The 20,641-nt window shown below is 46.6% G+C and overlaps 1 protein-coding gene and 1 long non-coding RNA gene across 5 annotated transcripts; one reads left to right on the plus strand and one right to left on the minus strand.

Moving 5' to 3' along the window:
• The first annotated feature begins 1,654 nt into the window (after positions 1-1,654).
• On the plus strand, positions 1,655-20,602 carry DDX27 (DEAD-box helicase 27). Of its 4 annotated transcripts, none has more exons than XM_044748692.2 (21): positions 1,655-1,862; positions 3,969-4,115; positions 6,192-6,251; positions 6,501-6,666; positions 7,244-7,290; positions 7,414-7,500; positions 8,095-8,200; positions 9,007-9,180; positions 9,825-9,975; positions 12,151-12,250; positions 12,405-12,546; positions 13,473-13,626; positions 14,722-14,803; positions 14,912-15,089; positions 16,535-16,641; positions 16,849-16,951; positions 18,717-18,811; positions 18,906-19,029; positions 19,564-19,651; positions 20,245-20,319; positions 20,447-20,602. In XM_044748692.2, exons 1-21 carry the CDS (start codon positions 1,770-1,772, stop codon positions 20,463-20,465), a joined length of 2,298 nt encoding a protein of 765 aa, XP_044604627.1. In that variant the 5' UTR covers positions 1,655-1,769; the 3' UTR covers positions 20,466-20,602. The 4 variants fall into 4 exon arrangements, 2 of the variants coding, with proteins under 2 accessions (XP_044604627.1, XP_070342207.1); XR_011494666.1 differs by having other exon boundaries at positions 1,667-1,862; positions 16,826-16,951; positions 20,447-20,579; XM_070486106.1 differs by lacking the exons at positions 18,717-18,811; positions 18,906-19,029; positions 19,564-19,651; positions 20,245-20,319; positions 20,447-20,602 and adding an exon at positions 17,579-17,718 and having other exon boundaries at positions 1,661-1,862.
• LOC139040335 (uncharacterized) lies at positions 11,410-18,822 on the minus strand. Its single transcript, XR_011494668.1, has 3 exons — positions 18,687-18,822; positions 16,116-16,169; positions 11,410-11,616 (listed from the first exon to the last, which is right to left on the minus strand). It is a non-coding gene; the product is annotated as an uncharacterized lncRNA (long non-coding RNA).
• Positions 20,603-20,641: the final 39 nt, after the last annotated feature.

Consider the following 20,641-nt stretch of genomic DNA (forward strand, 5'->3'; position numbering starts at 1 on the left):
TGGAACCCTCATAAATTACTGGTGGAAATGTAAAATTGTGCAGCCATTATGGAAAACAGTTTGGTGGTTCCTTGAAAAGCTAAACATAGAATTATCATATGACCCAGCAATTTCACCCCTAGGTATACACGCCAAAGAATCGGAAACAGGGACTCAAACAGATCCTTGTAAACCAGTGTTCACCGCAGCATTATTCACAATAGCCCAAAGGTGAAAACCACCAAATGTCCATCAACAGAGGAATGGGTAAACAAAATGTGGTACATATGCACAACAGAACATTATTCAGTCGTAATGAAGTTCTGATACACGCTACAACATGGATGAACCTTGACAACATGTGTTAAGTATAAAAAGCCAGCCATGGGCAGGCTGGTGGCGTTAGTGGTTAAGTTTGTGCGCTCTGCTTCCCCAGCCTGGGGTTTGCCGGTTCGGATTCTGGGAACAGACCTACACACTGCTCATCAACGCCATGCTGAGGCAGTGTCCCACATAAAAGAAGTAGAAGGACTTACAACTAGGATATACAATTATGTACTGGGGCTTTGGGGAGGAAAAAAGGAAATAAACCAGACACAAAAGGACAAATATTGTATAATTTAGCTTATATGAAATATCTAGAACAGGAAAATTCATAGAAACAGAAGGTAGATTACAGCTTACCAAGGACTGGGGAGAGAGAGAACAAGGAGTTATAGCTTAATGGTTCCAGAGGTTCTGTTCGAGCTCATGAAAAAGTTTTGGAGACACACAGTAGCCATGGTTGCACAACATTGTGAATGTAATTAATGCCACTGAATTGTACACTTAAAAAGGTTAAAATTGCAAAAAACCAAAAAGACAATTGAGCCTACGTTTGTGTTACAACTACAACTCTGTTGCAAATTGAAAGTGTTGCTATGGAAGGCGCAAACAGCTATGAGGGAGGATGGGTAGTCCAGGGAGAGTTCATGTAGGAGGTGGTGTTTAGGGAAAGTTGCCTAGAGGTGGTAATCATGAGGTGGGTTTTGGAGTGAGTAAGATTTCCCCCCAAACAGAAAGGAGAGGAAAAGTTCCCGGTAAGCTCTGAGACCTATTTTCCTAAGGACCGTGGAGCCACTGCCTAGGTTATCATCTTGGCTCTGTTACTAACTGGCTGTGTGACCTGGGGACCTCTCTGTGCCTCAGTCTCCTCCTCTGTGAAATTGTAATAGTAATCGTACTTCCTGCTAGGGCTGCTGTGAGGATTAAATTAGTTAACACATGTACAAGTGTATTTAGATCAGGACTTGGCACATAGTAAATGTTATGTGTTAGCTATTCTTGTTTTTAATATTTTTCTTTTTTATGAAAATAAATGTTTTTTGTGGAAAAAAATCTAAGAAGAAAATAAAAATCACTCAAAATTCTACCACCCAAGAGACAATCACGGCGCACAGTTTATTGTTTCTTGTTCCACAATTTTTTGTGCATAAACACACACAGTTTATCCACGCACCTCTTGAGACTTTCTCCCTCGAACCTCGCACACCCCAGCGCTCTCACTGTCCTCTGAGCCCCAAGATAATGACGTTTACTTAAGACAAAGCCCCGCCCCTTGATCTCGGACAGTGAAACCACGCCCCCGACTGCCGCGCGCGCGCTCTAAGGTTCGGCGGAGAGTGCACGGCGGGGCTCTCTCAAAACGGAAGTGACGTATGACGCATGCGCAGTGACGACGAGGAGGTCTCGGGAAACTAAGGGCCGGCCCCGGCGCCGTGCTCGTTTTCGGAAGTGGCCGCTGCGGCAGCATGCTGGAGGAGCTGGGTTTGATCCCGACCATAGGCGAGGATGACGAGGTGGCGGTGGAGCCCGAGTCTGACTCCGGAGAAGAAGAGGAGGAGGTATGAGCCGATCGGGGGTGGGGGGGGTGGGGGGGGTGAGGGGGCGCGGCGGCGGGCGGTCAAGTCTCCTTGACTGCTTCCCTTCCCCGTGATTCCTCAGGTCCCTGCTCCCAGATCCTCAGCATCCCCTGCCAGGCCGGCAGGTCTCCCTGGAAGGGTCTCACCGGGACCCCAAGATCTTCCTCAGTTTGTTCCCCACTAGCTTTTCTTCACCTCCGCTCCTGTGCCGGTGACATTCCGTGTCGCTTTAGTGAACTCAATACCCATTCGGTGAACTGGTGTTTGATCTGGGCCTTGTGTAATAGAGATCCAGAGGTGAAGCCCGTCCTGGTTCCGGCTCAAGGAGCCGTGGGTATCCATTCGTTCCTTAAGCCGGTGTTTATTGAATACTTAAATTGCTACACCTAAGCATTTGGGAGACGGCAGTGAACAAGATGGGCAAGGACAGCACTCTCCTGAAGCTTATGTTGGGGGGAGGTTACAGACATTAAGCGCTATGGCGATTAAAAAGGGTGATGAAAAAGATGCCCACCCTTCAAAGATCCAGCCTGCGGAGTTTCCCCTCTGCGGCTTCCTCTGCCTACCGACACCTCCGTTTGGGTGTCCCATGGCCTCTGCAAATTCACCTTCTCCAAAGCTGAACTCTGGTCTCCCTTATCCTCTTAACCTGCTCCGTCTGGAGCCAGAAACACTGGGGTCGTCCTTGACAGCTGCTCCCTCCTGTGTTCTGCAGGCTAGCTCAGGAATCTCTCTGAAGCTTCTCCCCCTCTCTCCATCCACACTGCTCCCCCTCTAGACCAGGCCTCTGCCATCTTGTGCCTGGATACCCACAATTCTAACATATCTGGTCGCCTGCTGTTTCTCTTGCCCGCTTCCTCTAGTGCATTCTCCACTTAGCAGCCAGAATGATCTTTTCATTTCTTCATGGAAAACTATCATAAAAAAGGACTGAAGCAAATATGGCAAATGATAATGCAAAACTTCAGGTGTGAAGTGCTATACAACTATTGAGAGTTAAACTAGGTACCTGAGAAAAGATGTATGATCATTACTAATAATGAAGTTTAGCGTCAGAGTTCTTGTGAGATTGTTTAACTCAAGTAAGAAGAAAAAGTCAGTACAGCACTTTTTAGTTCTTGGGGTTTTTTCTTCTCAATTTCTTTTTCCGAAGCCATAGTTCAGGCAGTTCTCCTTCCTTTCTAGTTTCCAATGTATGGGTTTTTAAAGTTATCTTTTTTTTATTCATTTCTAACTTAATTGAATTGTGGTCGGAGAATAGTCTGTGTAATATTGATTCTTTGAAACTTATTGAAGATTTGCTCGAAGCCTACTGCGTGATCAGTTTTTGCAACTATTCCATGTGTGCTCAGAAAGCATGCACGTTCTCTACTAGTGGGCGCAGTGTTCTCTCTGTGTTCATTGGAGTGAGGCTTATTAATTGTGCTGTTCAGATTTTATACTGACTCATTTTTTGTCTGCTTGATCTATCAGTTACTGAGAGAAGTGTGTTACAATCTCCCATGGCGATTGTAGACTGGTCAGTTTCTTGTCATCTGTCAATTTTTGCCTTGTGGGGCCGGCCTGGTAGCGCAGAGGTTAAGTGCGCACATTCCGCTTCACCCTCCTCTTCATTAACCCAATTCTGATTTGCTTAAAGAATTTATCTTGATTTGTGTTCAAGAAATATCCAGGGCTGGCCCAGTGGCGCAGCGGTTAAGCGCGCATGTTCTGCTTTGGCAGCCCGGGGTTCACAGGGTCGGATCCCGGGTGTGGACATGGCACCGCTTAGCAAAAGCCATGCTGTGGTAGGCATCCCACGTATAAAGTACAGGAGGATGGGCATGGATGTTAGCTCAGGGCCAGTCTTCCTCAGCAAAAAGAGGAGGATTGGCAGCAGATGTTAGCTCAGAACTAATCTTCCTCAAAAAAAGATGAGGATTGGCAATGAATGTTAGCTCAGGACGAATCTTCCTCAGCAACATAAATAAATAAATAATTTTGCCTTGTATATGTCTGTTGTCTTATTGGGTGCCCTTGTTTCTTTCGTCCTTTTCTAGTGTTCTTTCATCTCAGTCCCATAGTCACCCTGCTTCTCTCTTTTCCCAGGGGCCCATTGTGCTGGGCAGAAAGCAGAAAGCCTTGCAGAAGAACCGCAGTGCTGATTTCAACCCTGACTTCGTTTTCACCGAGAAGGAGGGGATGTATGATGGCAGCTGGGCCATGGCTGACGTCATGAGCCAGCTCAAGAAGAAGGTGAGACTGATAGTGATAGGCAGTTCCAGGCCTTGGGCTGTTAGGGTTGGACAGTCGGTTTTGGGGTCTAGCCCTGACCTTGCTGCCTTTTTCCATCTATTTACATTCAGCAGATAGTGGAACTCCTTTGGAAATACGTGTGTAGTTTTGATGGGGTGGGGAGAGGTGGTCACAAATAACCCACAGTCTTGATTAAAACCAAAGTATAATATGTTGCAAAATGGATTTATTGCAGACTTTAGTTACAAACACGTTCATTGATCTATAGATGATATTTAAAAGTAGTAGAAATATCTTAATTCCTTCATTATAAAATGTCCATGGAGCTTTTCTGGGAGGAGGAGATGGTGAGCTCAGACTATCTTCAGCATATGTATTAAGAGAGACCCTTATTATTTTTTTATTTAAAGATTGGCACCTGGGCTAACAACTGTTGCCAATCTTCCTTTTTTTTTTTTTTCCCCTGCTTTATCTCCGCAAACGCCCCCTGTACACAGTTGTATATCTTAGTTGCGTGTACTTCTTCTAGTTGTGGGATGTGGGACGCCGCCTCAACGTGGCCTGATGAGCGGTGCCATGTCCGCGCCCAGGATCTGAACCTTGGGCCGCCGCAGCAGGAGCGCGTGAACTTAACCACTCGGTCTCGGAGCCGGCCCCAAGAGAGACCCTTTTTGATTTTGTGGATGTTAAAAAGTGTAAAAAAAAGCTCTTAGTTGGGGCTGGCCTGGTGGCGTAGTAGTTGAGTTTGTGCACTCTGTTTCAGTGGCCTGGGGTTCGCTAGATTGAATCCCAGACACAGACCTATGCACTGCTTATCAAGCTGTGCTGTGGCAGGCATCCCACATATAAAATAGAGAAACGTGGGCACAATTATTAGCTCAGGTCCAGTCTTTCTCAGCAAAAAAGGATTGGTGGCAGATGTTAGCTCAGGGCTAATCTTCCTCAAAACAAACAAACAAACAAACAAAAAAGTGTTAGAGGAAATCTGATAATACCAGTCCAATGGTTTAGGAATACCACACATTACATATAAATTACTTGACTTAAAAAAATGGACGTAGCTATGTTAAAATGGTCTGTTTTTTAGGTGTCCACTCCTTGTTTTGAATGTTAGAAAGAAACCTTTGTTTCATCACTTTATGACAAAGAACAATCTAGCAGACATCCTTAGTAGTGGTCTTTTTGACAGCTAGCCTTGCCCCACAGATACTGTCATTCTCTGTCTCTTGCCAGGGGATCTCATCTGGCATCACTATTGAGGGTCCTTGGTTCCCACACAGCACAGCCAAAGCTGCTGCAAATGTCACTGTCATTTGCTTGTTTGCCAAGATCTCATGCTTTTCTTTGAATCTGGTGATCAAGCTAGAAGATGCATGAAACTTATTTCTATTTCGTGCACTTCAAAGAGCAATATTGCCTGCTCAGAGCAGTTTAATCCAGGCTGCTGGCCCTTGTTCTGATTGAAATAAAACAGTGTTTCCTTTTCAAGGTCATCTTGAGAGGATTTCTTTCTTCTTTATTTTCATATGGACCCCATGTAATTAAAGACTTGGTTTCATAAAGCTTACAGTCTGGCAGGGTAGAAAATAAGTAGACAGATGGTGACAGTTAATTGTAGTTGTGGTAAGTGCCATAGAAGTCCAGGGTGCTTTAAGCATGCATAAAGGGGGCCTGCCATTTCTAAAGTTTTAGCAATATCCAGCATTACCTGAATTTGCTTGGATTTCAACATTTTAATTAATAGGCTAAATTATGTGTGATAGGCAAGGGGAAGAGTCTTTCCAAGTAGCATTCAGATACAATGTGACATCTCTTAGTGATTGTATCATTCTGAATAGTAAACACCTTCTAAAATGTGGATGTTCCTATTGGTTCCAGGTAATTTAAAGTTTTTTCATAAGTAGACCATTTATTTAATCTTCTTTTTGCAATGAATAATATACGGATTGATTAATCTGTCCAAGGACAGACAAGCTTTTTGTATATTAGCATCTGAGACCCGACCCGCAGAGGAAGCTTGCTTTGTCTCTTTCCCATGTGTGTATTTCTTTCTCATCTCTTTATTTATATCTGCAGAGGGCAGCCACTACATTAGATGAGAAGATTGAGAAAGTCCGAAAGAAAAGGAAAACAGAGGTGAGAAAGCGAAGCAATTACTTTTCTTTGTAGCGAAGCCCTGAGCTTTACTCTCAGCACCACCCCACTGTTCCTCTTGAGGCCTGAGCTGCACGGCTGCTGGTGCCGGCAGGCTGTGTGTGTGTTGTAAATATCCACCGGGAGCCCACATAGCGTTCTGCCCAGGCTGGAGGGCATAATGTTGCTCCTAATAGGTTTTGGATTTCCTGAAGTTTGTAGTCGCCTTGCTTTATTATAATTTTTTTCCAGGATAAAGAAGCCAAGTCTGGGAAGTCAGAGATGGAGGAAGAAGCAAAGGAGGGTTCTGAACCTGAGGAGCAGGAAGACCTTGAAGGGGAAGATGAGGCGGGCTCAGAAGATGACGACTCAGAGACCGATTACTCGTCAGCTGATGAGAACATCCTCACCAAAGCAGGTGGATGATGCAACGGCGCTGCCAGAAACAGGGACGGGAAATTGGGCGCTCCTTTGACTTTGTAGCATTTCCTGTGCTCTTCCCTCTAGTTAAATTGAAGAGCTCCGTGTTGAATTCCTTTCTTTTCGCTTCCCTTTTTCTTGGGATTTTGTTAGGGTTATTGTACTTTGCAGGCAGAGTTTCCTCTTTCGCCCTCTCCAGCCTCACACAGCTGCTGGCAGCTCCATGGTTCAGACTTATTTGGGGTGATAGGTTCCCCCATGTCCCAGATGGGTCCAGCCACCTAGTGGGTGCTCCATACATACTTCTTGCAGAAATGAGTGTTAAGGCATTGTAATGTAGCGTAGTGGTTGAGAGCCTGGTCTCTGGAACTTGCCGAGTTTACTTCCTGTCTGGCCTTCGGTGAGTTCCGTACCTGTACTGCTGCCCAGTGTCCTCGTCTGTGAAATAAGCCTGAGGACAGGTGGTTGTGTGGATTCAGTGAGGCAGCCACATCAAGCGCTTGGGACAGTGCCTAGCAGAGTGCGAGTGCTCAGTAAGTATGAGCCCTGATTACCAGCTGTGTTTTTCTCCATAGATACACTCAAAGTAAAGGAGCAGAAGAAGAAGAAGAAGAAAGGACAGGTGAGCATGGGCTTGGAAAACAGTGTACAGCTTGTTTTTGCAACCTGAAAGGATTCGAAGGTCAGGTAATTTTCTCGGGCCCTTTTTGCTAAATTCTCACTGTCTTTTGCTTTCCTGGTGTAGGAAGCAGGAGGATTTTTTGAAGACGCGTCTCAGTATGATGAAAGCCTCTCATTCCAGGACATGAACCTGTCCCGCCCTCTTCTGAAGGTAGTAGCTTCTTTTGGCAACCATGGGATTATTGCACTTGCCCCCTAACTGGGCTCCTCGCCCTAACCTGGGCTCTTGGCCTCCCTAAACTCTGTTGTCCACACAGCTGCCAAAGAACCCTGTTTAGCAGGAAGTTCTATCTTGGCCTATAAGGGCCTGTCCCTTCTGGTCCCCTCTGAAGATGTCTCTTAGCACTCATTCTGCTCTGGCCACCCTGGCCTCCTTGCTGGTGCTCAAACAGGTCAGGCATCTTCTTCCTTGGGGCCTTTGCACTTGCTGTTCCCTCTGTCTGGAAGATTCTTTCAGAAACCTGCTTGTGGTGCTCCTTGCCTCTTTCAGGGTTCCACTCAGTTTCCCCTGCTCCATAAGGCCTTCCTGCCACCCCCTCTGTAAATCGTACCATTCCCTTCCACCTGCCCACTCTGCCCCCTTGACTGCTGTATTTTCTCCATAGCGTTTACCTCCATATGATGTGTGTTGGTTTGGGGGCTGTTTTTCTACCCAGTTGTAAGATTCCTGAAGGCAGGGTTTTTATTTCTTTTGTTTACTGCTGTATCCTCGGTGCCTAGAACAAGGACCCTCTCTTCTCCTCAGGCCATTACAGCCATGGGCTTCAAGCAGCCCACCCCAATCCAGAAGGCGTGCATACCTGTGGGTCTGTTGGGGAAGGACATCTGTGCCTGCGCAGCCACTGGGACAGGTAAAAAGGACAGGGAGTTGGGGAGGGGAGAGGAGGTGGAAGGAGGGTGCTCAACCTAGAAACGGCTCTAGGTCGACTTACCAGATGACCACTTTGCTAAATATGCAAATATAAATTTTATACTTATAAATATACAAATTTTAATGCAGTAACACTATATATTCTGTTTAGTAACTTCCCTTTTTAAGAAAAAGATACCCTTATAGGATTAAATAAAGATTACCTTCACCAGACTCACTGTGACTCGTGGGTATCCTAGCAGGGTATCTCTGTGACCCTGACCTTTGTCACTGCCACGATAGGCCCCCATCATAGGAGTAAAGTTTTGTAAAAGGGATGTTCATCACAACATTGTAGGTTAGTGCAGTTAATTATATAGTAGAAACAGTCGTGTAATAGAATACTAAGCAACTATTTAAAAGAAGTAAAGAGTATTTAAAGAAATAGGAAAATATGTTTTTTTAAAGGGGGAAGTTACTAAGCAGAATATGTAGTGTTATTGCATTAAAATTTATATTTTTATATTTCTGTCCATTTAAAAAAAATTGGTGATATAGATACCATTATGTTAATGTTTATCTCTAGTTGGCTGAATTGTAGGTGATTTTTACTATTTTCATATTTTTTTTATATTTCCCGGATTTTTTACACTGACCATGTGGTTTGAAAACAGAAAAAAGTTTTGTGAAAAATAAGTTGCTTCCTTTCCCCCTGAGCAGATACATAGTTTTCTGTGCTCAGGTGCAAACCTGAACTGTGAAGGGCCTGAAGCGCTCCTCATGGCTTCCTGCTGCCCTTCCCACCAGGTAAAACTGCGGCTTTTGCCCTGCCCGTCTTGGAGCGTCTGATCTACAAACCCCGCCAGGCTCCAGTAACCCGCGTGCTCGTGCTGGTTCCCACCCGGGAACTGGGCATCCAGGTGCACTCCGTCACCAAGCAGCTGGCCCAGTTCTGCAGCATCACCACCTGCCTGGCTGTGGGTGAGTTTCTGGCTGAGGGCTGCCCGCCTCTGAGGGACCCGGATGTGGCGGAGGACCAGTGTGGCCCAGCATCTGAGGGTGACAGGAAAGCCTTTATATGATCGAACCCACTTAAAAACTGTATGACGTGTATTCATAGTGGGGGCGAGGGGAGAGGGTTTGAATGAGACTTAACCAGCCTTGAAAAATGAAACTTTGAAATTATGGGAAAAAAATTTTCTTGGTACTTAGCAAATTTAGGATATAATTTCTGCCTCATGTGAATAGTGAGTCAGATTATTTGGGGCAGAATTTTTCTGATGATATATTGTCATTTAACCTTCATTTCACCCTCGCATGCAATGGGCAGTCAAAGGTGATGTACGAAGACATTGATTTTCTCAGCTGCTTCGCTCAATCCCTGGATGTTTGAATCTATTCTGAAGTGCCTTTGTGTCACCGTCTTTTTTGGTTTTCACACTTAGCACAATTGTGATGAAACAATCTGTTTCTCCCAACGTATTGTAAAATCCATGTGAGTGGGGCCTTTGTCAATCTTATTCTCTGCTCTTTCCTCTGCATCTGATATGAGACCTGGCAGGTGACAGGGCTCAGTCAATACCAGTGACAGAAGTGGCCACCTTGTGGGGCTCTTCTCTTTGCAGGTGGCCTGGACGTGAAGTCTCAAGAAGCCGCTCTTCGGGCAGCGCCTGACATCCTCATTGCCACCCCGGGCCGGCTCATCGATCACCTCCACAACTGCCCTTCCTTCCACCTGAGCAGCATCGAGGTGCTCATCCTGGATGAGGCTGACAGGTACACCTGAAATGGTGGGGCCCCAGGTGCTCTGAGGTCCCAAGGGCCACACCCCTGGACAGGAACCTGCCATCCTGCATTATTTTTCCTGGCTCTCACCATCGCCATTGGTCTGCAGTGCCAATTCAGCTGCTCACGTTTGCTCTCTCCATCCTTAGCCTGGATTACCCTGCTTTCTTTCTCTCTTTCTGTAATGTGATAGTTGAGAGGGAAGGTAGGTCAAATTCTGGCTCTGCCACTTCCTGCTATTTGGAAACGTTATTTAGATTCTCAAGGCAAAACCTTTCCTTGCTTGTAAGTGGGGGATAAGACTAGTACCCACCTCACAGTGTTGAGGATTCAAGGAGTAACATCGGTGAAGTGCTGGTGCATAGTGAGGGTTCAGCAAACAGCCTCTGTTACTGGGGTGGAGGACTCCTCCTCTCCTTCCTTCCATCCCTCCTCTCTCTCTCTCTCTCCCTCTCTCTCTTCCTTTCTCTCACACATATCCCATCTGCTCACCTCTTTCCTTCATGACTGATCACAATAAACTCAACCAATAATGGATGTGGGAGGAGAGAAAGGAGGCCGCAAATAACGCCAAAACCTGTTGAAATTTACTCTCCAATTGAAGCATCTCAAAACTAAGCAGGTCCTTAACCAGGCTTCTGATCCCATTTGCCCCTGCCTCTCTCTCCCCATCTCAGTGAAAGGCGATTCTGTGCTTCCAGTTGTTCAGGCCAAAGTTCTCAGCGTCATCCTTCTCTCTTTTTTTTCACACCCCTGGTACAAGGCCTCCGCTGGTAAATGCTGTCGACACTTCCCCACCTTGGGGCTTCTGTGCTTCCCTCAGCTTGGAATGACCTCTTGTATTTCCTCTGGTTTCTGCTCCAGTTGTCACTTATCTAAGGGGTGTTTGCCAGCCACTCTCTTTAACAGCTCCTGCCCTCCTCCCACATCCCCGCCTCATCCCTCCCTCCCTGCCTTTCATTCTCTGAGGTGCTGCACGTCTCTGACTTCCCACATTGTTAGCTGAAGGCTCACGTGGTGGTTGTGTTCCTCCTTTCCTCTGGAACATCACCTTCATGCAGGGCCGGCTTTGTGTTGCTTGCTGCCACATCTCATTGTCCACGGGCATGTCTAGTATCTAGCAAGTGCTCATTAAGTGTTTGTTGAATAACCGATTAGCTCCCCCAGTGCAAACAAACCATTCTTGCGGCCTGGAGGAGGTGATGGAGCTTGTTCTAAAAGCCAAGGGAACGTGATGTGATTTAGATTTTAAAGGGGAAGGGAATTGTATTCTTCAAAAATCTCAGTGTCTCAAAAGACCAAGAAAGGCTGTGGAAGTTTCAGATTAAGGAGTCCAAGGAGACACAATAATGTGATATCTGATCCTCAACTGGAGGGAGAAATACTCTAAAGGGTTGGGGCAGTTGAAAAAACTGGAGTCAGAGTAATCTCACAGATTAATATTATCTACGAAGAGAAAACGGTCCCTTTGCAGTGGAGGGAGCTGGCAGACAGACACCACTTCAACCACGTGATCAAACTCACACCAGTGGTACCGGAACAAACTGACCATCCGTCTCCTGATGGAGCAGGAGCGATGTGCACAGCCACGCCTCTGCACGTTCTCCCAGTGATGACAGATGAATCCGGTCCCTGGGAAATAGACAAATGCAGAGTGTGAAAAAGGGTGAGGGGACTTTTCTAGACTAAAGGAGATTATAGAGACATGACAACCAAATGCAATATAGGAACTTTCCTTCCTGGACTGAAAAAACAAAAGACAGCTGTAAAATGACATTTTTGGGACAGTTGGGGAAATCTGAATATGAGCTGTACTTTAGATATTATTCAAACACTTAAGTTTCTTGGGTGTGATAATGATATTGTGGTTATGTAGGAGAAGGTCATTGTTCTTAGGGGATGTGTGCTGAGATGTTTAGGGCTAAGGTGTTGTGATGTCTGTAACTATTCTTCAGAAAAAAGATAAAGCAAATGTGACAAAATGATAATTCTTGGTGAGTCTTGATGGGTCAAATAACAATAGTAGTGATAAAATAAGTAAATAAATGATCCTGAAACATACTAATGACAACAACCAAACATTGCCTGTCTGATGTTTTCTGTCTCACTGCGACAGACGGCAGCTCAGTCCATTTCTTTTGATTCCTTCCCTTCCTCGCTTACCAGGATGCTGGACGAGTACTTTGAGGAGCAGATGAAGGAGATCATCCGAATGTGTTCCCACCACCGCCAGACCATGCTCTTCTCAGCCACCATGACGGACGAGGTGAGCCGCAGAGGTTCTCCGTGGCGGGGTGAATGGAGGGGTAGTGCATGGGACCCAGGCTGGGCTGGAGGGGGTGGCCTGGGGTGAGCACAGGCATGCCTCGCTCACTGCCTCCTGGCAGGCTGGTGAACATCCCTGTCTTTGTGCCTGGCAGGTGAAAGATCTGGCTTCTGTCTCCTTGAAGAATCCCGTCCGGATATTTGTGAACAGCAACACGGACGTGGCCCCCTTCCTGCGGCAGGAGTTCATTCGGATCCGGCCAAATCGGGAAGGAGACCGGGAAGCCATCGTAGCAGGTGAAAGCCCGGGGTGGGACCGGGCAGAGTAGGGTGGTCAGCTTCCTTTTGGGTTCCATGCTGAAGTGCTTGGGTTGTACCGCAGTATGTCCTCCATCCGGTCTCCCCTAACCCAGTGCGTGGTACTGCCGTTCATCCACTCCTTCACTCTCGCCATCAGTCATTCCTCCCTTTCTGTATTGCCTCACCTCACTCCCACCATCCAGGCCTCTTTATGTGCTGCTGAACTCCCAGCCACTTCCCCCCAACTATCCTTCTGGCCCTTAGTCTAGGCCACTGCTGTCTGTGGCCTGAGTTGTTGCAGCAGCCTCTTACTTGGCTGTCATTCTTCCACCCTTGTCCCCTGGTAATCCATTCTCCACAGTGCAGATCATTTAAAATGCTCAGCTGTGAACGAGCATTCACTCCTGTTACTTCCCTACTTAAAGCTCTCTGGTGTCTTCCATTGTTCTTAGACTAAAATCCACACTCCCTAGCAAGTCCTGTAAGACCCTTCAGGACCTGGCCCTGCCCTCTTCAGTCCCAGCCTTGGTGCTTTCGCTCATGGCGCTGTAGCCACCCTTGCCTGCTTTCACTCTCTCAAGCCCACCAAGCTCGTCCTGCCTCAGGGCCTTTATGTTTGCTCTTTCCTCTGCCTGGACTCTTCCCCCAAATCTTGTGGATGAGCCTGCCTTGTCATTCAGCCTAATGTCACCCCTTCAGTGAGGCCAGCCTCGAAGCTGCCTCCCTGTCCTCCCTTTACTCTCACCGCATTAATCACCCTTGCAAACTGGGAATTGGCTTCTCTGCCTCTGCCGTGGAACATGAGCTCCACGAGGCCAGGACCTCGCCTGTCTCCCCCAGTGCCAGGCACAGCAGCCACTTTGCAGGCGAGGAAGGAGCAGGTGTTGGAGGTGGCTGCTGACTCAGTCCTCTCTCCCTGCCAGCTCTTTTGACAAGAACCTTCACTGACCACGTGATGCTCTTCACCCAGACCAAGAAGCAGGCCCACCGCATGCACATCCTCCTGGGGCTCATGGGGCTGCAGGTGGGCGAGCTCCACGGCAACCTGTCACAGACACAGCGGCTGGAGGCCCTCCGGTAACGGTCAGGGGGCTGAGGCTCCCACCCATCCTTCAGTGAGGGCTCTTCTCATGTGAAAGAGGGAAAATACCACTCAGAAGTTATGTTAGAGCAACAGCAGAGGACACAGATAGTACAGATCCCCACTTTAAAAATTTTAGTCTAGGGGCCGGCCTGGTGCTGGAGTGGTTAAGTTCGTGTGCTCCGCTTTGGCGGCCTGGGGTTCACAGGTTTGGATCCTGGGTGCGGACCTAGTACCACTTGTCAAGCCATGCTGTGGCAGCGTCCCACATAAAATAGAGGAAGATTGGCACAGATATTAGCTCAGCGACAATTTTCCTCAAGTAAAAAGACAAGGTTGGCAACAGATGTTAGCTCAGGGCCAGTCTTCCTCACCCACACACATTCAGTTATAGTCTGACCACTGTAAGGTCATGTCTTAGATACATTCAGAACTCTGACTTTGTAGGCTTCTGGAAGATGATACTCGTGCACTAGGACTTGAGTGGGAGCTGCTGAGTGGGGCCACAGCAGGCAGTTCTCACTTGGGAAGACCCAGCATACATTCTGTTCTCTACAGCTTTTCCAGAGTAGTCTCAACATACCTGGGTCTGATAGAACGAGATTTGGAATCAAACCAGCTGCCATTCCTTGAGCGTTCACTTTGCTAGTCCCTGTGTTTTCCATGTGACTTCTTGTTTAATTCTCAGAATAGAGTCAACCTGGTAGGGTTCCTCCTTCAAGACTCTCCACCTCTCCCAGGTTGTCATAGGCAGCTGAGAGTTGATTTTTAAAGAAAGGCTGTTTTGAATGCTGAGACATTTGCATGTGCTACTTTCTATAGTCCAGCTCTGTGGTTCCCAAACTTTCATATTTATAGGAATTGCTGCTCCAGGTGGTGTATACAAAACTGCGTTTGCTCTACGTTATGGGATGTTTAAAGGGGCGTGTAAGTGGCAGATGGCTGACTTTTAGGATCTATCCCCACTCTGATAGTCTGTACTGTGCTGCTTGAGTCCAAAAGGATTTGTGTTCCGTTTGCTGGCTCAGGCTTTTGCAGAGCATTATTGGCATCGGGCATCCAGATAAACATCTATTTGTGGCTATTTCCAGGCGCTTTAAGGATGAACAGATTGACATCCTTGTGGCCACAGATGTGGCAGCCCGTGGACTTGACATCGAGGGAGTCAAAACGGTAACAGGCCCCATCTTCCTTGAACCTTTGGTGGCAGTCGTTTTGCCTCCTTGTGTCCCCATTTCCCCAACTCCCAGGTCTGACTCGTGCTTAACTTTGACCTTCCAGGTAATCAACTTCACAATGCCCAACACCATCAAGCATTATGTCCACCGGGTAGGGCGAACAGCGCGTGCCGGCCGGGCTGGGCGCTCGGTCTCTCTGGTGGGAGAAGAGGAGCGGAAGATGCTGAAGGAGATCGTGAAGACCGCCAAGGCCCCTGTGAAGGCCCGGATACTTCCTCAAGGTGAGCAGGCACTGCTGCAGCTGTGCAGGGTGAGGGGTGGGGCATGGTCTTTCATCAGATCCTTTGGGACAGGGCAGGGGGCAGAGGGTCAAGAGAGCAGGTGCTTTGTACTCAGGAGCCAGATTTGAATCCAAGCTCAGCCGCTTCCTTGCTGAGTGACCCTGGGCAGGTCTGTCCTCATCTGGGCTTCAGTCTCTCTGTGTGTGAAAGGGAATAATGATAGACTTGTGCCCCAAGTGCCCCAGTCATAGGGATTTTCCAGCCTTTGGGGAAGAGAAGGCCTCTTCTTGGGGCAGAATTCCCATTAGCCACTACTGCTTCCTCTCGGTGGGGGGCAGAACGTGGGGAGGAAGTCAGCACTCATTCTTTTTGGATATCTGTCATTCTTTTTGTTCTTCTCATCCATAGGGGTCATATAAAGCACATCCTTCTTTAAAATTACAAAAGTAATACGTATTCTGGGGCCAGCCCCATGGCCGAGTGATTAAGTTCGCGTGCTCCACTTCAGGGGCCCAGGGTTTTGCCATTTTGGATCCTGGGCTCAGACATGGCACCACTCATGGGGCCGTGCTGAGGCGGCATCCCACGTAGCACAACCAGGGGGACCTACAACTAGAATATACAACTGTGTACTGGGGGGCTTTGGGGAGAAGAAGGAAAAAAAAAGATTGCAACAGATGTTAACTCAGGTGCCAATCTTAAAAAAAAAATGTATTCAGTGTTGGAAGTTAGTAAATAAAAATAAGTGCAAAACTGTAATTGTATGTGAAAGAACTCACCACTCTTAGCATTTAGGTGCATATCCTTTCAGACCTTTTTTCCATTTGTATGTGTGTTTTTCTTTCATTTAATTCATTCAGTCAGCAAACAGTTATTAAGTATTGCTGTGTGCTGGTGCTGTTTATTCTGTTCTAGGTATTGGGGATACTGCAAGAAACAAACTAGCTGATAGACTGGTGGGAAAGAGACACAATAAATGAGCTAATAGTAGACATGATCAAGAACAATAGGAGGAGAGGTACTTACTTTAGAAAAGTTCTTCAGGAAAGGCCTCTGAACAGATGGCGTTTGAGTTGAGTCCTGCATGATAAGAATGAGGCAGCCATGAGCCCTCTGGAGACAGAGTTTGCCAAGCAGAGAAAAGCAGGGCAAAGCCTCTGAGGCGGGAACAAACTTGGTGTGCAAGTAGAAGAGTAGGAAGGCCAGAGGGCCTGGGGCATGGTGAGCAAGGGGGAGGGAGAAGGTCAGAGAGGTGGGCAGGGGCCACGCTTAGGAGTTTGGAATTTATTCCAGTAGCAACAGGAAGCCTTTGAGGGGGGGTGTTAAGCAGACAAGTCACACATAAAAACTCAATTTTTTACATCACTAAATACACATCTACATTATTTTCATCAGCTGCACAGTATTCATGTTTATTTTAGTCTTTTTTGTTCTCTTCCCTTGAGATGTCATCCTCAAATTCCGGGACAAGATTGAGAAAATGGAGAAAGATGTGTATGCAGTTCTGCAACTGGAAGCTGAGGAAAAAGAGATGCAACAGTCAGAAGCCCAGGTGAGGCTGTGAGGAGGGCTCTGGTCCACCGCGCTGCTCAGTAAGCAGACTGTCGCGGCCTGCTCCCTCTGCCCGTCTGAAGTATTGTGTCTGCCACACATATTGTCAGAGCCCCAAGCGTTTGCAGGCTGTGGTTTCCTACAGCTGCCACGTTATGTATTATCTGATGTACGTTTCATGACAGGCATCCTTCTGCCGTCCCCACAGATCAACACAGCAAAGCGGCTCCTAGAGAAGGGCAAGGAGGGACCAAACCATGAGCCTGAGAGGAGCTGGTTCCAGACCAAAGAAGAGAGGAAGAAGGAAAAAAGTATGTCTGGGAGGTTCCTCAAAAAGCTAAACAGACTTACCATAGGACCCAGCAATTCCACTCCTAGGTCTATACCCAAAAGAATTGAAAACAGGGACTCAAATGGATACTTGTACACCAGTGTTCACTGAAACATTATTCACAATAGCTAAAGGGTGGAAACAACCCATGTCCATCATCAGATGAATGGATCCACAAAATGTGGTGTGTACATACGATGGAATGTTATCCAGCCATAATGACATTCTGATACATGCTAAGTGAAGTAATCCAAACACAAAAGGACAGATATTTTTGATTCCACATATATGAGCTACCTAGATAGGTAAATTCATAGACAGAAAGTAGAGCCATTACCAGGGTTTGGGGGAGACAGTTACTACTTAATGGTTGCAGAACTTCTGTTTGGGATGATGAAAAGTTTGAAAAGAAACAGACAATGGTGATGGTTGTACAGTATTGTGAATGTAATTAATGCTACTGAATTGTACACTTAAGAATGGGTAAAATGGCACATTTTATTTTTTATATATATATTTTTTTGTTTTTTTAAAGATTGGTACCTCAGCTAACAATCTGTTGCCAATCTTTTTTTTCTTTTTAATTCTTCTCCCCAAAACCCCTCAGTACATAGTTGCATATTCTAGGTGTAGGTCCTTGTGGTTGTGCTATGTGGAACGCCATCTGAGCCTGGCCTGACGAGCAGTGCCATGTCCACCTCCAGGATCTGAACAGGCGAAACCCTGGGCCGCTGAAGCAGAGCACGTGAACTTAACTGCTCGGCCATGGGGCCGGCTCCAATGATATATATTTTGCAACAATTAAAAAATAGTAAGTCAGGAAGATATTTATGTATATCCCCCTCCTCCCCCTTTTTTTTTTTTTTAAAGATTGGCACCTGAGCTAACATCTATTGCCAGTCTTCTTTTTTTTTTCCTTCTCCCCAAAGCCCCCCAGTACATAGTTGTATGTTCTAGTTGTGGGTCCTTCTGGGGCCACGGGGTTGGCCCCCCACTCCCTTTTTTTAAACACAAATGAATTCACATTGTTCTATACTTTGCTTTCTTCAATTAATTTTATAGCTTGGAGATCATTTTGTATAGGCACATATAGCCAACTTTTTTCCCCCCCTTTTTTTAATGGCTGCATGGTCTTCTATCATATGGGTAGCTTATCATTTATTTAATTAGTCCCCCATTGAGGGACACTGAGGTTGTTTCCTATCTTTTGCTATTATAAACAAGTGATGTGGTGAATAACTTTATACAGATGCCCTTTCACAATTAAGCAAGTATATTTGATTTGCAGGAGAAATTCCTAAAAGTGGAATTATAGGTCAGAGGGTGTGTGTGTTTCTTATTTTGTTAGGGATTGCAAATTTACCCTCCAAAGAGGTTGTACCAGCAATTTAAGAAATGCTGCCTGTATTTGATGGGACAAAAAATCAGGGTGTATGTATGTTAAGTTTCTATGTTAAAAAGAGAGTTACAACTGTATTGTGGGAAGGTGTGGGGGAGTGCAAAACTAAATTCTCATCTTTCATAAAAGGAGGTAGATAGATAATGAATGTCTCAAATTGATTAATCGAGAAGTAGTACAAGCAAGCATGTTATTTAGGGAGATAAAGGTGACCACCAGAAGAAGTGATCACTGCTTCTCGTTTTAAGTCCTTATGTGCCAGTTTAAAACATGTGCACTTCTTATTGTAAGTTTAAAAAAAGATAGAAGACAGTACCTGAAATCTCATGCTCTCTTCTCATCCCAGTTGCCAAGGCTCTGCAGGAGTTTGACTTGGCCTTAAGAGGAAAGAAGAAAAGGAAGAAGTTTGTGAAGGATGCCAAGAAAAAGGGGGAGATGACAGTGAGTAGGCTTCCCTTTCGAGTTGGGCCCCAGCCTGGAGGGTGGGTGAGGGCTGCCTGGTCTGTTCCACACTCACATGCCATCCTTCTCCCAGGCAGAGGAAAGGTCCCAGTTCGAAATCCTCAAGGCACAGATGTTTGCTGAGCGGCTGGCCAAGAGGAATCGCAGAGCCAAGCGGGCGCGAGCAATGCCTGAGGAGGAGCCATCGAGAGGCCCTGGTAGGCAGATGGGGAGCCTGTAGAAACTGGTAGGAAGGTTCTCCCTCAAACCTGTGCTTGTCATCAGGGAGAAAATTGGAGGGATGATGATAAGAGCATGTTTCTGAGTAATGAGTATGTACCAGTGTGTACAGCTGTCCTTTTATTGGCTGTAAGTGGTGAAGTGGCTCCTGTGGTTGGTGGGGAAGAGCTAGGAGTTGAACCCAGGCCTTTCTGACTCTGGAGCTAAGTCCTTACCATCTGCTGCTTGGAGGAGCACGTCAGGGTAGAACAGAGCCAAGATGGTCTTCAGCGCATTTCACGTGTAAGTGGCCCCTTTCACTTTTGGACTCTGTAAGCGCCCTTTGGAGTGGTTCTTTACACCTGGTACCTCTGATTCCTTATCCCTTTTCTGCCGAGATCAGATATCTTGTCTCCATGTCAATAAGTCATCAGGGCAGAGCAGCCACTGAACTTGGAACCATTAACCTGAGCTTAAGGGGATTTAGGAGCTTGGGCCAAATAGGACATGTCTAACCCGTTCTCTCTGCACAGCCAAGAAGCAAAAACAGGTGAAGAGATCTGTATTTGATGAAGAACTTACCAACACGAGCAAGAAGGCCCTGAAACAGTATCGAGCTGGGTAGGGTTTTTAAGTCATCATCATTTTTGATGAAAGCTGTGAATCTTCTCCCTCCTTCCTTACTCCCAATTCTCTCACATACCTATAGCTTTATAATACATAATTTCAGGGACTCCTGTCGCCCACCTCCCCGCCCCCCCCAGCCCATGTGTGGAGCCCAGAATGAGAACAGGAAAAAAAAGATGTTAAGGCCCTCCTGCCTTAGAGGTGAAATAACCCATTTTAGGTTCAGAAATAGAGCTTTCTTTCAGGGGAGTGATAGAACCCAAAACAAAGGACCCTAGTTTGCTCTTGGGAATATGTGTCTCCCTAACATCCCCTGGGCCGGGGTTGGGGTGGGGACAGACTAAGCTTCCCAAGTAGTCTTATGATCTACACAAGAAGGAAGAGCCTCTTCCTGTCTTGTTTTAAAGCTGGGCCCTGACTTCCACAAACCCCTATTATCAGGTGGCAACAGACACAGGCTTAGAACCTCCGGCCCTGAAAATGATGCGTCCGTGTTGCTGCTGCTTTGTGTAGGAGCTGGGGGGTGAGACATTGCCCGTTTGTCCAACAGCTTGCCATGTCAGCATCTCATCTTCTCTCACCTACAGCCCCTCCTTTGAAGAAAGGAAACAGTTGGGCTTGCCCCGCGAGAGAAGAGGCGGTAACTTTAAATCTAAATCCAGGTAATGTTTACAGTTTGGAGGGCCAGAGGTTTTGACTGGGATTGAAAAGAAACTTCGTGGGAAAGGAGCTCCTCCTGCCTCTTTCTGGTCTTAGGGTTGGTCTTTACTCTACTTAATGTCTTAATAGGTACAAGAGGAGGAAGTAGCCGTGGTGGCCCGAAGAAGTTCATGGTGTGGCCCTTAGATCCCTTCCTTGTGAGAAGTCGTCCTGGCTTAGTCTGTCTTTTCTCTATTTGTCAAAAAAATTGTTTAAAACTCTGACAAGTCTGTGTCATTTGTACATTAAGAAAAACTAAAAATTTGGGGGTGGTGGTCTTATATA

Source organism: Equus asinus, chromosome 15, assembly GCF_041296235.1.
Source record: "Equus asinus isolate D_3611 breed Donkey chromosome 15, EquAss-T2T_v2, whole genome shotgun sequence".
NCBI lineage: Eukaryota > Metazoa > Chordata > Mammalia > Perissodactyla > Equidae > Equus > Equus asinus.

Bases quoted from the DNA above. Each gene is read 5' to 3' on its own strand.
- DDX27 (XM_044748692.2), top strand. From the start codon at position 1,770: ATGCTGGAGGAGCTGGGTTTGATCCCGACCATAGGCGAGGATGACGAG. The intron at 6,252-6,500 runs GTGAGAAAGCGA...ATTTTTTTCCAG, and splicing joins GAAAGAAAAGGAAAACAGAG to GATAAAGAAGCCAAGTCTGG. The intron at 8,201-9,006 runs GTAAAAAGGACA...CCTTCCCACCAG, and splicing joins CTGCGCAGCCACTGGGACAG to GTAAAACTGCGGCTTTTGCC.